This window comes from Canis lupus, chromosome 30, assembly GCF_003254725.2.
Source record: "Canis lupus dingo isolate Sandy chromosome 30, ASM325472v2, whole genome shotgun sequence".
NCBI classification, from domain to species: Eukaryota; Metazoa; Chordata; class Mammalia; order Carnivora; family Canidae; genus Canis; species Canis lupus.
In genome coordinates, this window is record NC_064272.1 from 38,187,988 (window position 1) to 38,201,988 (window position 14,001).

A 14,001-nucleotide genomic window follows, 5' to 3' on the forward strand; every position below is an offset into this window, starting at 1 on the left:
CGCGGTCCGCGGCGTCACAGAGGCCCGCCCCGCCCATCGCCCCGCCCCCTGCCCATCGCCCCGCCCACCACGGAGCCGCGGGGGCGGGGCGTCCTCCTTCCAGCTGCTTTCCTCTCGCTGAGTTTGGGGGTGGCGGCGCCCCGAGGCCCCGGGGAGACTCTCCCAAAACCTCTGGGCCCGAGGGCTCCCAACTCCGCTCCGGGAATTTCCCAAGTAAACCAAGTGGAGGCGGCAAGTCAAGCCCCTGGGGTCCCTGGAGGCAGGCCTGGGAAGCCGCGCCAGTCCGGGCGGGAGGGCGGAGTGTGAGCTCGTTCGGGCGCGCCCGGGACGGAGCTCCTGCCCTAGAGGACGTCCTGAGCTAGGCCAGGGCCCGGGGTAGGGCCGAGCCCAGGGGCTCTCGGGAGAACCGACCGTGCCGCCGTCCACGCACAGGCGACCCCTGATTCTCCTGGGTCCCGTCCCCTGCGGCCCAGTGTCATCGTTCGGGTAATGAGGACCCCCGAGCCGGGTCAGGTGTAGGGCCCGATCTGGGATCTGAATCTGGACACGAAGCCTTTGTCGGGTGAACGCGGGATTTCAGCCATTGAGCCATCAGCCATGGGGGACACGGCCACTCCCCACTACCCTTATTTCTTCGTATCTTTCTGCTTTGTTCGCATCTGCTGCCGCCCAATCCAGCCACACTGTCATTCCTTCCTCTGGGCTGGTACAGGGCTGCGGATTGGCCTATTGCTGTTTATGCTGGAACCAGAGATGGCTTTAAAAGGGACAAAATATTATGAAATATTATTATAAATAATATTATTTAAAATATCGTTATAAGAATATTATTATAAAATAATATTATATTATCTTAAACCTTACTGCATAAAGCCCTTCAATTATTTTCCATAAAGGCCTGAATTCGGGGTAGCCCCGGTGGCCCAGCGGTTTAGCGCTGCCTTCAGCCCAGGGTGTGATCCTGGAGGCCTGGAATCAAGTCCCACGTCGGGCTCCCTCCATGGAGCCTGCTTCTTCCTCTGCCTGTGTCTCTGCCTCTCTCTCTGTGTCTCTCATGAATAAATAAATAATCTTAAAAAAGAAAAAAGGCCTGAATTCTTGTATGGCCTCTAGGTCCTGTAGGATCTGCCCCCACCTATCTGTCCCTCCAACTGGCTTTTCAGTTTCTCAACTTCCCTGTTCCCTCCCGCCTGGGGGATCTTTCCCATGAAGTTCCCTCTTCCTGGTGTGTGCTTAGCCCATGCCCTCATCAACTTTAGTTAACCCCTACTTATCCTTTTATCCAAGCTCACATGCCCCATCTTGAGGAGTGGCCTCTCCACTCTGTAGGTTAGGTCACCTCCTTCCCCCATAACAAATGCTTACATTACCCTGTAGTCTTGCTTCATAACAAGTATTGCAAATTGTAAGTATACACTTGTCTAGGCGGTTATTTGTTTGTGTTCTAACTAGACAGTAAGCTCCACAAGGGCAGGAGTAGGGTCTGTTTTGCTCACTGTTGTAGTTCTGGCACTAACATAGTACCAAGCACATGATAGTCAATAAGTATTTATTGTTTCCCTCATCCACTTTTCTTACCTTCCTCTTTCCTGTCTAAATTCCAACTATCCTTTAATAAGGTCCTGTTCAACTTTTCTTCAGGGAAATCTCCTCAAGTGGGTGAATGCAAAGGAACCCATTAGAAACTCTACCCCTAACGTCCCATAACCACTCCTCTGAGGGCAATGTAAGGAAAAACTCCAGTGTTTCTCCTTTACTATTTGCACAAAACACTTCTATCATCAGACATATGGGTTTTTCCCCCCCACACTAACCAACTCTCTGGCATTAGATCTGTATCATTCATTGCAGTTGTGATACTATCTATCCGGAGTTAACATCAGATCCCACAGGTTAAGTAAGGACTCAGTCCCACAAGGTTGCTCCCACTCCAGATGCCAATCTCAAGCCCCAGGCTGTCACCTGTACTTCTATAAACTAGGGTTCCCATGACCCCCTCCATAGGTTCAATAACTTGCTAGAATGGCTTCCAGGATTCAGGGAACATTTACTGGTTTATTATATAATAAAGGATAGGATAAAGGATATACAGATGAATAGCCAGTTGAAGAGATAACACAGGGCGAGGTCTGGGTCTTGAGCACAGGAGTTCTGCCCCAGGGAGCTGGGTGTGCCACTCTTCTGGCATATGGATGTGTTTACCCACCCAGAAGCTCTCTAAACACTGAAGTTCAGATATATTTTTTTAAGATTTTTATTCATCTATTTGAGGGAGGGGGGCGGAGCAGAGGGAGAAGGAGAAAGAGTCTTAACTCTTAAATAGGGATCCCTGGGTGGCGCAGCGGTTTGGCGCCTGCCTTTGGCCCAGGGTGCGATCCTGGAGACCCGGGATCGAATCCCACGTCGGGCTCCCGGTGCATGGAGCCTGCTTCTCCCTCTGCCTGTGTCTCTGCCTCTCTCTCTCTCTCTGTGACTATCATAAATAAATAAAAATTAAAAAAAAAAAACTCTTAAATAGACTCCACACTGAGCATGGAACCCAACACAGGGCTTGATCTCAGGGATCACAACCTAAGCCAAAACCAAGAGTCAAACACTTAACGGACTATACCACTCAGGTGCCCCAGTTCAGGGATTGTTTTTATGGAGGCTTCATCATGTAGGCACGTTTGATTGATTGTTAACTTAGTCTCTCCCCTCTCTGGAGGACAGAGATGGGAGATGTAGGGCTGAAGGTCCCAAGCTCCGAATCATGGCTTGGTCTTTCTGGTAACCAGCCTCCATCCTGAAGCTGTCCAGGAACCCACAAAGAGTTGCCTCATTAGTACAGAAGATGTGGGACGCCTGGGTGGCTCAGCGTTTGAGCATCCGCCTTTGGCTCAGGGCGTGATCCCAGAGTCCTGGGATGGAGTCCCACATCGGGCTCCCTGCATGGAGCCTGTTTCTCCCTCTGCCTGTGTCTCTGCCCCTCTCTCTCTCTGTGTCTCTCATGAACAAATTAAAAAAAAAAAAAGAAGGACAGAAGATGTTCTGGTCACCCAGGAAGTTCCAAGGGATAAGTGATTTAGGAGTTCTATGTCAGGAATTGGGGTCAAAGGCCAATTATAGGAACAAAAAATGCCCCTGGCACTTTTCCTTTTTTTTTTTAAAGATTTTATTTATTTATTTATTCATGACAGACACACACAGGGGGAGAGAGAGAGAGAGAGAGAGAGAGAGAGAGAGAGAGAGAGAGAGGCAGAGACACAGGCAGAGGGAGAAGCAGGCTCCATGCAGGGAACCCGATGTAGGACTCTATCCCAGGTACCCAGGATCCGGCCCTGGGGTGAAGGCGGTGCTAAACCGCTGAGCCACCCGGGCTGCCCCTGCCCCTAGCACTTTTATTGCTTAGGACTTTACAAAGGTTCTAGGAACTTTGGCCAGGAGTCCATTTTTATATCACACATCACAGGCAGCATAGAGATCTTTGCTGTTTGCAGCCTGAAAGGAAAACAGTCCACACAACATGAGGCTAGCCTGCTAGCCTTGTCTGCCCGGCTTAGTACAATGCTGGACTGGTGAAGAAAGAATGGAACTTGCTATCACCAATGTGGAGCTTGCCTACTCGTCTGTCTCTAAAGACCTCTGGGATCGGCCCCCTTCTCCGTGAAAGAGACATCATTTACTCATTCACTCACTCAGTGGGGGAGGAGGTGTAACATATTGGAATTCTATGCTGTTAGGCCAGTTCAGCTCTCCGAAACCCATCTTTCTCATCTCTAAAATGAGGCTAAAGGCACTCCCTGTCTCATAGGGTGTCTTGAGAATGAAGGGAGACAATTCTCGAAAAAGGCTTAGCATGGTATTTAGCACATAACGACACATGTTCACTGCTGTTATAGCTTGAGCTCTCAGCTGGGCACTGGCAGGAATGTGAAGCTGAATTAGATATAAGGTCTAGTAGGGAAAAGAGGTCATCACTAGGAAAGTGTGATCAGTTCCACTAGAGATAGATAAGAGGTAAGGATGAAAGGCTCTGGGCTCTCCAAACACACTATTTTTCTTAGTGTAAGGAGGGTGGCATGAGGTGGGGTGTGTCCCAAAGATCTAAGTTCTTCCTTCCCTGTACAGAGATACCATGAAGGAGTGACTCTAACTCTGGCTTTAGTGGTAGTGGTGGTGGGAGGTGCTCCAAGAAGCCCCCGTGCCTACACCAATCCCTCTTTCTGCTCCCAAAAGGTTCATATGGCTGGGGGGGGGGTGGGTAGAGAGGAGGAGAAGGAGAGAGATTCAAAGGTAGGAGGTATGTGGGATGTGCTGTTTGTAGGATTCTTGTTTTCCATTTTATTGTTCCTTAGAAGCTTCCTTTGAAATGCAGGCGGATGTATCTGAGCCAGGGGACCTCCAGGGAAGGTTGATGTCCACAGCCAGGCAGAAACAGAGAAAACAGCACCCCTCCTTTCCCCCCGGGGGTGTGAGGTAGAGACCGTGGGACCTGGGGAGAGGGGAAGAGAAGCAGAGTCAGGACTGTAGCCCCTCATTCCCTGTGCCTCAGCTGGCTGCCCTCCTCCTGGGCTGCTGATTGAACTCCAAATGTCAGATCCTATTTCCAGAGGATTAGCAAGATTATTCCACAGACAGGGCCCAGCCCAGCCTCTGGCATGCGGAGCTCCACGTGATTCTCTCTGAATTCTGTGTGTGTGCCCTGTGGGCAGCTCCGCCTGGAGGAGGGGTGGGGGGGGTGGTCTGTATCTGTAGTACTTAGAGCAGATAGGATCAGAGGAGGATCAGAGGAGCACCGCACCCATGTCACTCTCTAACATACCTGTTATTTCCATTTGATAGAGGAGGAAACTGAAGCTCAGACGGTAAGGTGCATGTGACATCTGTCATCATCAAGCACCAGTGAGCCCCTACTTCTTCACAGCAATTCTTTGCTACTGACCGAGGTACTCGGTAAAACCTGAAGTCCCCACAATAGTTTGCAAAGTTCGGCCCTCTGCCCCCCTGGCGGGCACTCCCACCCCACAACACACCTGCTCACTCCGCTCCAGCCACACTGGCCTCTGTGCCACTTACTCCCGGATACAGCAGGCCCATCCTCGCGTTCCCACCACTGAGTCTTTGCTCAAGCTGCTCCTTCGGCCGGAACATTGCTGGTCCCCTCCAAGTCTGTGCTCAAGCCTCCCCTCCTCAGTGAGACTGAGACATCTTAAATCCTGCAAACTGCCTCCCACTCGCACTCCCCCACCGCTTAACTTTTCGTGACACTTACCTTTCAACATTTTATATGATCTACTTATTTATTATGCTTATTTGCCCGTCTTCTCTTCACCAGGATGTAAGCTCGATGAAGGCAAAGCTATCAAGGGATCTTCACCTTCCTTTCACCGCCAGGCCTTGGAACCGCCCGTGGCATTTTTTTTTTTTCGCCCGTGGCATTTTGCCAGCGCTCAGTCAATCTGCGTCCGGTGAAGGGACGAGCGGATACGAGACGCAGGACTGCGGGCGGCAGCCTCCGGGCTTCCGCGAGCTCCCGGGGACCGCTCGAGGGCGGGCACGCGTTCAAGGTCCGGGGCGCGGCCGCAGCAAGGCCCACGGGCCTCCGGGGAGGCGCTCGAGGAACTACATTTCCCATGAGGCTCTGGGAGCAGATGGGGGGGGGGCCCCGCGGGGGCTGCCGGGAAGGGCCGACGTGCCCGGGCCGGGCGGGCAGCGAGAGGATGGCGGCTCCGCAAGGTGGGCTGTCCGCCGCGGGGCGGGGGCGAGCGGGGCCGGGGCACGCAGGGCGGGGGCGCGCGGGGCCCCTCCGGACCCGGTGTGTCCGCCAGGTGGGACCCGGGCTTGCAGCCCCGCGTGTGGATGGGTGGGCTCCGGGCGCGACGGGGACAGAGCCGTTACTGCAGCGCTCGCGGCAGGGTCGTGAGGGAGGAGCGCGCGTGGACTCGGACGCGGGGTGCCGTCTAGTGGGCTCCCCCTGCTCCCTGTGCGTGCCCCCCCCGCCCCCCGCAACTCCCTGCCTCGCGTCGGCGGAAGAGCCCTCCTGCCCGCTTTGCAGATGGGAACGTCGAGGCCTGCGGCGGAGGGCCTGCACCCACCGTCTGCGCCCCCCCCCCCCCCCGCCACGGAAGCCGCAGCCCGTGTGCGGGTTCCCCGGGGCTGCGGGGCCAGGCCTCGGAAGCTGACCCGCCGCCCCCGCCCCCCAGTGTTCCCACTTTCCTGCGCGGTGCAGCACTACGCCTGGGGGAAGATGGGCTCCAGCAGCGAGGTGGCCCAGCTGCTGGCCAGCAGCGACCCCGCGGCCGCGATCTCCGAGGACAAGCCGTACGCGGAGGTGAGCCCCGGGCTGTTCCCTTTACCGGCAGGTGGGACCAGGGCTTCCTCCACTCGGAGGGCCCGGGCCAGTCCCGTGGATCAGCCGGGGCGACCGCAGAGGGAGGAGGCCTTGGCCCCCGGGACCCTGGCAGGTGATGAGCCCAGGTGGTGGCGCCGGAGGAGAGAGGCTTGGGCATAACAGGCAGGGATTTACCCCCTTAAGAACTCTCAGCACTTGGGGATCCCTGTTGGCTCGGCGGTTTAGCGCCAACGTCGGCCCAGGGCGTGACCCCGGGGTCCCAGGATCGAGTCCCGCATCGGCCTCCCTGCGTGGAGCCTGCTTCTCCCTCTGCCTGGGTCTCTGCCTCTCTCTCTGAAAAACAAAACAAAACAAAACAAAACAAAACAAAAACTCTCAGCACTTACTGAATTTTAATTCAGTCCTCTTTGACAATTGAAAATTTTACTTTGACTAGCTTTTACGTTTTAATAGCCTACAATATGCATTTTTTTTTTTTTTTTCTGCCATGAGGTGACATAAACCCAAAGCACAGCAAGGCATCTACTTTGGAGGTTGGAATAAATGAATGTTAAGCCTTTTCAGAGCCATGTGAGAGACCTTTTTAGTGACCTTGACAGGGCAGGCGTCTTTCTCCTCACTGGACAGATGAGAAAATCCAGACAGGGTGACCAGAAGTAACTAGCCCAGGCCTCCATAGCTGGCTGGAGGCAGAGCCTGAACGGGGTCTCCAGACTACTGGTGTTCTGGGGTCCGTTGTCTTCCTGTATGTCTGTGATGGCATGAGCATCTATGCCCAGGCCTGGGACGCCCATCTCGGGATTCAGGTTGGTGGTGCCAGATTCTTCCTCTTTCCCTCCCAAGTTTACTGTTTTTCCAGTTGTGGATGGGATCCCACCCCCGGGGAGATGCCAAGATACTTGACGACCGCATCTCACAGAAGACACTAGGCCAGTGGATCGCAGAGAACCAGGACTGCTTGGGCTCGAAGGTCAAGGACATGTTCCATGGGAAGCTGCCCTTCCTCTTCAAGGTGCTCTCGGTTGAAACGGCCCTGTCCATCCAGGCACACCCTAACAAGGTACAGGATCAGAGTTGGGGTGCGGAGCTCAGGATACTGAAGAACTCATCAAGGCCCTCCCACTGCTTTTATTGCTGCTTTTACTCCACCCACACCACTCTCCAGCCCAAAGCTAAATCTAGGCCTGACGCCTCCCAATTTAGCTCTGGAAGGCTAGATACTGGTGACACAGGCTGGCAGCAAAGGTTCAGTGGGCAGCTGACCAGCCTGTGCCAGGGGAGCTTCTCTGTGCTCTTCCCTGGGTTCCCCTCATCCAGCCCAGGTCTACTCACTTGTGCTGTTTGTCCCGCTGGCTCTCTGGGAGAGTTCACCTTCCAGGGCAAGGCAGGTGCCCTAGCTGTTGCCTCGGCTCCTAGGCATTTGCCTGTCCAAACGTCTCATTTCTAGAGGGCAGAATAAGACCCAGAGAAGACAAGGATTGAGCCAAAGTCACACATCTTGTTGGTATCCAAAGCGTGGCTTGGTGTTTGGGTTTCCTGATTCACAGTCCAGGCCTCTTAAAATCTCCCCCAGATTTGGCCCATGTTCCTCCCTGGGTTGGCTGAACCCTGAGTTTCTGCACTCTGCCCTGAGTGGGCTCATTGCCGAAAGCATGAAGCCACTGCTGTCTGGTGGGTGGGGCTGGTTCCTGCTAGGTCATGATGCACCCTGACTGTCCTCGTGTCCCTCTGGCCACCCCCCAGGAGCTGGCAGAGAAGCTGCACCTCCAGGCCCCACAGCACTACCCTGATGCCAACCATAAGCCAGAGATGGCCGTTGCCCTCACCTCCTTCCAGGGTTTATGTGGTTTCCGTCCAGTTGAGGAAATTTTGACGTTCCTGACAAGTAAGGTTGAGCAGAATGCTAAGAACATGCATGTAGGGCCAGGATGCATGGGCTGCCCCAGGGCAGAGCGGGGACTGGGGCAGAGAACAGAGGCTGGGTGTGACGGGAGCTGAGGGCTGGTTGGCCCAATGAATTCTTTTTTTGTTTTTGTTTTTTTTTTAGATTTTATATGAGAGAGAGCACAAGCAGGGGGAGGGAGAGAGGGAGAAGCAGACTCCCCGCTGTGCAGGGAGCCCAGCGGACACGGGGCTCGATCCCAGGACCCTGGGATCAAGACCTGAGTGAGCCAAAGGCAGACGCTTAACTGACTGAGCCACCCAGGTGGCCCAGTCCGATGAATTCTTGAAGCCACCAGGGTGGGCCTGTGGGGCCGGGTTCAGGTGTGGTTGCTGAGGCCGGTGGTGAGCAGTTGGCTAGAGCTTGCTTCGTGTTGCCTGGCTCCTTGGTTAGGGATGGGATAGGGGGCCTCCTCTAAGTTCCCACTTCTGCGGGTTCCCTCTTGCCATTCCTGAAGTGGTCACTGGCCGGGCTTTCCTGCAGAGGTGCCTGAGTTCCAGTTTCTGATTGGAGATAAGGCGGCAACTCAGCTGAAGCAGAGCATGGGTGGTGACTCCCGGTCTATGGCGTCTGCTCTGCAGAGCTGTTTCTCCCACCTGATGAAGAGCGAGAAGAAGGTGGTGGTGGAGCAGCTCAACCTGCTGGTGAAGCGGATCTCTCAGCAAGGTGGGTGTTGGAGGCCTGGGTGCAGAACCCTCCTGCCTTGCCCTGGATGCTAGTCCAAGTTCTCAACCCTTCTGCTCTCCTAGAACACTAAAATGGACCTTAGATGACTTAGATGGTCTATTAGCAACTGAGAATATTTTTGTCTTTGTGGAGCAGGGCGCTAGGTTGAGTGCTGCTTCCTCACCGGCTCTTTTCTCTAGCTGACTGGAGAGGGCTTGGAAAACTATTAGATCTTCCCCCTAGGCATCCTGAGACCTCCCCAGCCCAACAGTTGCTCCCCATGGATGGATTTGTACTTTGGGCCTAGAGAGCAGGAAGGGGACAGGGGAATCCTCATCCCTTCTCCAAAGGCCGGAAGCCCAGAGCTTTCAGTGAGTAGATCTTTCTTTTTTTTTGGTTAATCTACACACACACACACACACACACACACACACACACATGTTTCCTTAAATACCTGCTCTGTGCCCAACCTTGTGCTAACTAAGGAGAGTTCAGGAAATGACTGTGATGGGTGTGGTTGTCACATTTGGGTTGGGGAGTCAATACAAGTAGTGTACAAGATAGAGCGGACTCCAGCTAGGAGCTTATGTGGCACATGTGATGAAGCCCCAGCCCCTTCTCTAGGAGACCCCAGAGCTCTTCTGGTTCTCTCTCTACACATTTTCCTGCTACCTCTGAGCCACAGAGAACTGTTTTACCCAAGCATATCCTATGTGGGCTTTTTTTTTTTTTTAATAAAGATTTATTTGAGAGCACAGTGGGATAGAGCAGAGTGTGGGGGAGGGGCAGAGGGAGAAGGAGAAACAGACCCCCTGCTGAGCAGGGAGCCCAACATGAGGCTCATCCCAGGACTGAGATCATGACCTGAGCCACCCAGAAGCCCCTGATCCTATGTTTTCTTTGTGGTTTTTGTTTTTTGTTTATTTTTTAAAGATTTTATTTATTTATTAATGAGAGAAACACTGAGAGAGAGAGGCCGAGACACAGGCAGAGGGAGAAGCAGGCTCCATGCAGGGAGCCTGACGTGGGACTCGATCCCAGGACTCCAGGATCACACCTTGGGCTGAAGGTGGCGTTAAACCACTGAGCCACCCGGGCTGCCCACTTTGTGGTTTTTTTGGTTTAGTTTTTGCTGTTGTCTCTGCTTGCATGCCTCCACTTGAGGGCTTCTTGTACTCCCAGCAGAATGGATTACTCTCCTGGGGGCTCCCTGTTCCTATGTGAGGTATAGCCTTCAGCACCTGTGAGTCTGTCATCATATGCACACTTGTGAAAACTGGGGTTTTCTGCAGGCCAGAGACCTGTCTCCTTGACCTTTGTGTGTTCCCAGTGCTTAGCACAGAGCGGGTGTGCGCGTCTTCGTGTGAAGACCCAGAACCACCCTTCAATCCAGACAGAGCAGCTGGTTTCTTCACTTTGGCACCGACACATCCAGCTTTTCCTTACTCTGCCTTTCCCCCATTCTCTGCACACTCAAGAGGGTTCAGCTCATACCTTCCCCTCCCCTAACTTCCAAGCCTTCCCTCACTACTCCAGTCCAGGCTGAGCTCACCCTCCCTTGGTCCGTCTCAGGACACAGTTTTGGCACATTCTGTCTCTTGTCATCTGGGGTGACCAACCATCTTGGTTTGTCTGGGACTTAGTGATTTTCTGAGACACAGTACCTTCAGTGCTAAGAAAGGCAAAGGCCTGGGCTATCTGGGACAGCGGGTCACCCCACATAGAACTCTTGGGTTTTCACCTAGAATGATTGAGCTTCTACAGCAGTGGCTCTCAACCAGGGGACATCAGCAGTTGTCTAGAGACATTTTTTGTCTCAAAACATGGGTTAGGGTGCTAGTGCTATCTTGTGGGTAGAGGCCAAGGGTGCTGCTAAACATTGTACAGTACATAGGACAGCCTCCATAACAAAGGATTATCTGGCCCCAAACTTTAGCCCTTTTGGTGGCTGGTATTGCTGGGCATACAGACGGTCCAAATGGAGAAAATGGCATCTGTGTGGGCTGGAAGATCAAGGAAGGCCGGCCCCCAAAGGTTGAGGACGTGGCTAGGAGAACATACCCACCAGTGTCTGGATTCCTGTGGGCAGGGATTTCCCCAGGACTCGCTGGCCAAGGTGGAGTTGTGAACACCACTCAGTGTTCCTGAGTGGCCTCACGTGCTCTGTGACCCTCAGTGGCTGCTGGGAACAACATGGAGGACATCTACGGGGAGCTCTTACTGCAGCTGCACCAGCAGTATCCAGGTGATATAGGATGCTTTGCCATCTACTTCCTGAACCTGCTAACCCTGAAGCCGGGAGAGGCCATGTTTCTGGAGGCCAATGTGCCCCATGCCTACCTGAAAGGAGGTGAGCCATATTTGTCGGTTTTTTTGGGTGTTTTTGTTTTTGTAGATTTTATTTATTTATTCATAAGAGACACACAGAGAAAGGCAGAGACATAGGTAGAGGGAGAAGCAGGCTCCTCGCAGGGAGCCTGATGCGAGGACCCTGAGGTCACGCCCTGAGCCAAAGACAGACAGACGCTCAACCACTGAGCCACCCAGGTGTCCCTGTTTGTTATTGTTTTTTTTTTTTTTCCCTTTTTTAAGATTTTATTTTTAAGTAATCTCCGTACCCAGAGTGAGACTTGAACTCAAAACGTGGAGATCAAGAGTTACATACTCCACGGACTGTGGCAGCCAGGTGCCCCAAGGTGAGCCCCATTTTAGCAGTGAGCCCCACTACCAAGCTTTGCTTCATCATCTAGATAAAAGCGGAAGGGGTGGTCAGAGGAAGATCTTTAAGATCCCATCCAGCTCTGGCTTAGGGTCGGGCAGGGTAGTGGCCAGTAGGGTGCAGAATGCCAGCTTAGTGTTGGACAATTGAACCTTCACATGGTCCTTGTGAGGTCACGGTAGTCTCATGACAAGCCCTGTCTGCATGGTTGGGAACAGTGTGAACCCAGGCTACCTGGGATCAAGGCTGTTCTCTCCCCTGCATCACTACCTTTGCATGTCTGTCTTCCCCACCTAGAGATTTTTACATGAAAACAAGTTGCCACAGAAAGGTGTCACATCTGGACTACTGGCTGTCTATCCTCATGGACAGGATTCTGTGGTAGAACGGAGTCTGGGGCTGACATGATTCCCCCTGACGACAGTGGGCAACTGACCACCTGTTTTTTGGTATCTGATATCTTAGCCCATTCTCCCAGGTTATGCATTTCACTCATTTTTTGCCGCACTCTGTAGGCGGTTCACGGCCCTCAGGTTAGGAGACCAGCCCTTCATCCTTCATCAGGTCATTAGTACATGACAACTGTCTGTCCCCAGACTGTGTGGAGTGCATGGCGTGTTCGGATAACACTGTTCGTGCTGGCCTGACACCCAAGTTCATTGACGTGCCAACCCTGTGTGAAATGCTCAGCTATACCCCCAGCAAGGACAGGCTCTTTCTCCCAGCACGGAGTCAGGAAGACCCCTATCTCTATATCTATGACCCCCCTGTGCCGGACTTCACGGTCATGAAGATGCAGGTGAGTGGGGTGGCGGCAGTGGTTGTGGTGGGGTCTTGTATGGCTTGAAAAAGTCTGGCAAAGGCCACAATGTAGAGTACACACCGGGAGCTGGGTTTCCTTATAAGTGAACTTAGAGGAGGCCAGTGGGGGGCAGGGATGAGGATGACAGGACACGGTCAAGGGCCCTGCCCATTCCCTTTGTACCAGGGACCAGACAGGGCCTGCACGCTGACAAGAGCCTGAGCAGCGGGGGAGAAGAGCTCTTCTCCTTGCTGCCCTTGAGGCTGTCCTGGGCCCGCTGGGAGCTGCCGGGAAGAGACCACCAGCCGCATCGTCCTGTTCTTTCTGCCCAGGTCCCTGGCTCCGTCGCGGAATACAATGTCTTGGCAGTGGACTCCGCCAGCATCCTCCTGGTTGTACAGGGGAGAGTGACAGCCAGCACTCCTACAGCCCAGACCCCAATTCCTCTGCAGCGTGGTGGGGTGCTCTTCATTGGGGCCAACGAGAGGGTCTCCCTGAAGCTCGCCGTGCCCAGTGACCTACTGCTGTTCCGTGCCTGCTGCCTGCTGTAGAGGCCGTAGCCTTCCTGGCTCTCCTCAGGCCCAGCTCCAACCCCTTCCCTGCTCTGGAGCTGGGCATACCCTGAAGAGCAGGGGTAGAGTAGTGAGCCCCAAGGTAGGGACTCCTGAGCAAGCCTAGGACAAACCATCTCTCTCCCGGGAGGAGGACCCTGATGGGGACAAAGACCAGACACTCCCCTGGTCTTCTCACCGTACCGGAGCCAGGGCCTGCTCAGGGCGGAGGCGGCAGCTCTGTTCCAGCCTACAGCATTAGGCAGGCTGGTAACATCCAGGACTAGCTCAGTGTCAGTCACAGCAAGAGGGTCATTAATTTAAGAACAGGTTTCCGGCCCTGGGACTGCCCATTTCCTCAGCTGCGGAAGAGGGCAGAGCAGGCCTGTGGCCTAATATTGTCACCCTCTGGCTCTGTCAAGGCAATTAAAGATCACTTGTGTTGAGGCTCGGAGGCAGAGCAGTCCGCTGTCTGCGTGCCAGTCTCTGAAGTGGGCTGATGGGGCCCTTCCTGGGTGTCCAGTTTTTGCTTTAATTCCTGCCCCAACAGCTCCCTGAGGTGGGTATGTATGAAGCCCTTTTATAGGAACATCTGGGAAGGGATCTGAAGATGTGGAAGGTGGATCTAAAGATAGTGCAAGATTCTCTCTCCAGTGCTTTCACTCGGCCTTAGGGCAGGGGTCAGCACGCTAAGGCCAGCAGGCTGCCGGAGTCCAGGTGCTTTCAGGCTCCAGTGGCAAAAGGAGATGCATCAGACTATCTGGCCTTCAAGGCCTAAAGCATGGACTTGCCTTTCCAGGGAAATTTGTCAGCCACTTTAGGACATATTCAGTCATCATACAAACAGGGATTTGGGGACAGGATGACACAATCTGTGTTGGGAAGAGAAACCTAGCTACTTTTCCTAAACCGGCAGAAAACATATAGGATGTCTATTCGCGCTGTGCCTACTACCTTCTAGACGTGCATGCGCCTCTGCAGGAAGTG

General features: G+C 53.7%; 1 protein-coding gene and 2 long non-coding RNA genes across 6 annotated transcripts; 2 read left to right on the plus strand and 1 right to left on the minus strand.

Annotated features, from left to right (window-relative positions):
* The first annotated feature begins 46 nt into the window (after nucleotides 1–46).
* LOC118352931 (uncharacterized) lies at nucleotides 47–5,368 on the plus strand. Its single transcript, XR_004810896.2, has 4 exons — nucleotides 47–486; nucleotides 4,358–4,458; nucleotides 4,825–4,928; nucleotides 5,318–5,368. It is a non-coding gene; the product is annotated as an uncharacterized LOC118352931 (long non-coding RNA).
* Nucleotides 2,036–5,644, minus strand: LOC125754077 (uncharacterized). Its single transcript, XR_007407407.1, has 2 exons — nucleotides 5,255–5,644; nucleotides 2,036–4,474 (listed from the first exon to the last, which is right to left on the minus strand). It is a non-coding gene; the product is annotated as an uncharacterized LOC125754077 (long non-coding RNA).
* MPI (mannose phosphate isomerase) lies at nucleotides 5,610–13,468 on the plus strand. 4 transcript variants are annotated; one of them, XM_025472141.3, is made up of 8 exons: nucleotides 5,611–5,718; nucleotides 6,186–6,313; nucleotides 7,178–7,394; nucleotides 8,078–8,219; nucleotides 8,760–8,942; nucleotides 11,119–11,292; nucleotides 12,258–12,460; nucleotides 12,796–13,468. In XM_025472141.3, exons 3-8 carry the CDS (start codon nucleotides 7,200–7,202, stop codon nucleotides 13,012–13,014), a joined length of 1,116 nt encoding a protein of 371 aa, XP_025327926.1. In that variant the 5' UTR covers nucleotides 5,611–5,718; nucleotides 6,186–6,313; nucleotides 7,178–7,199; the 3' UTR covers nucleotides 13,015–13,468. The 4 variants fall into 4 exon arrangements, with proteins under 4 accessions (XP_025327927.1, XP_025327926.1, XP_025327925.1 ...); XM_025472140.3 differs by having other exon boundaries at nucleotides 7,194–7,394; nucleotides 12,650–13,468; XM_025472139.3 differs by having other exon boundaries at nucleotides 7,194–7,394.
* The last annotated feature ends 533 nt before the right edge of the window (nucleotides 13,469–14,001 follow it).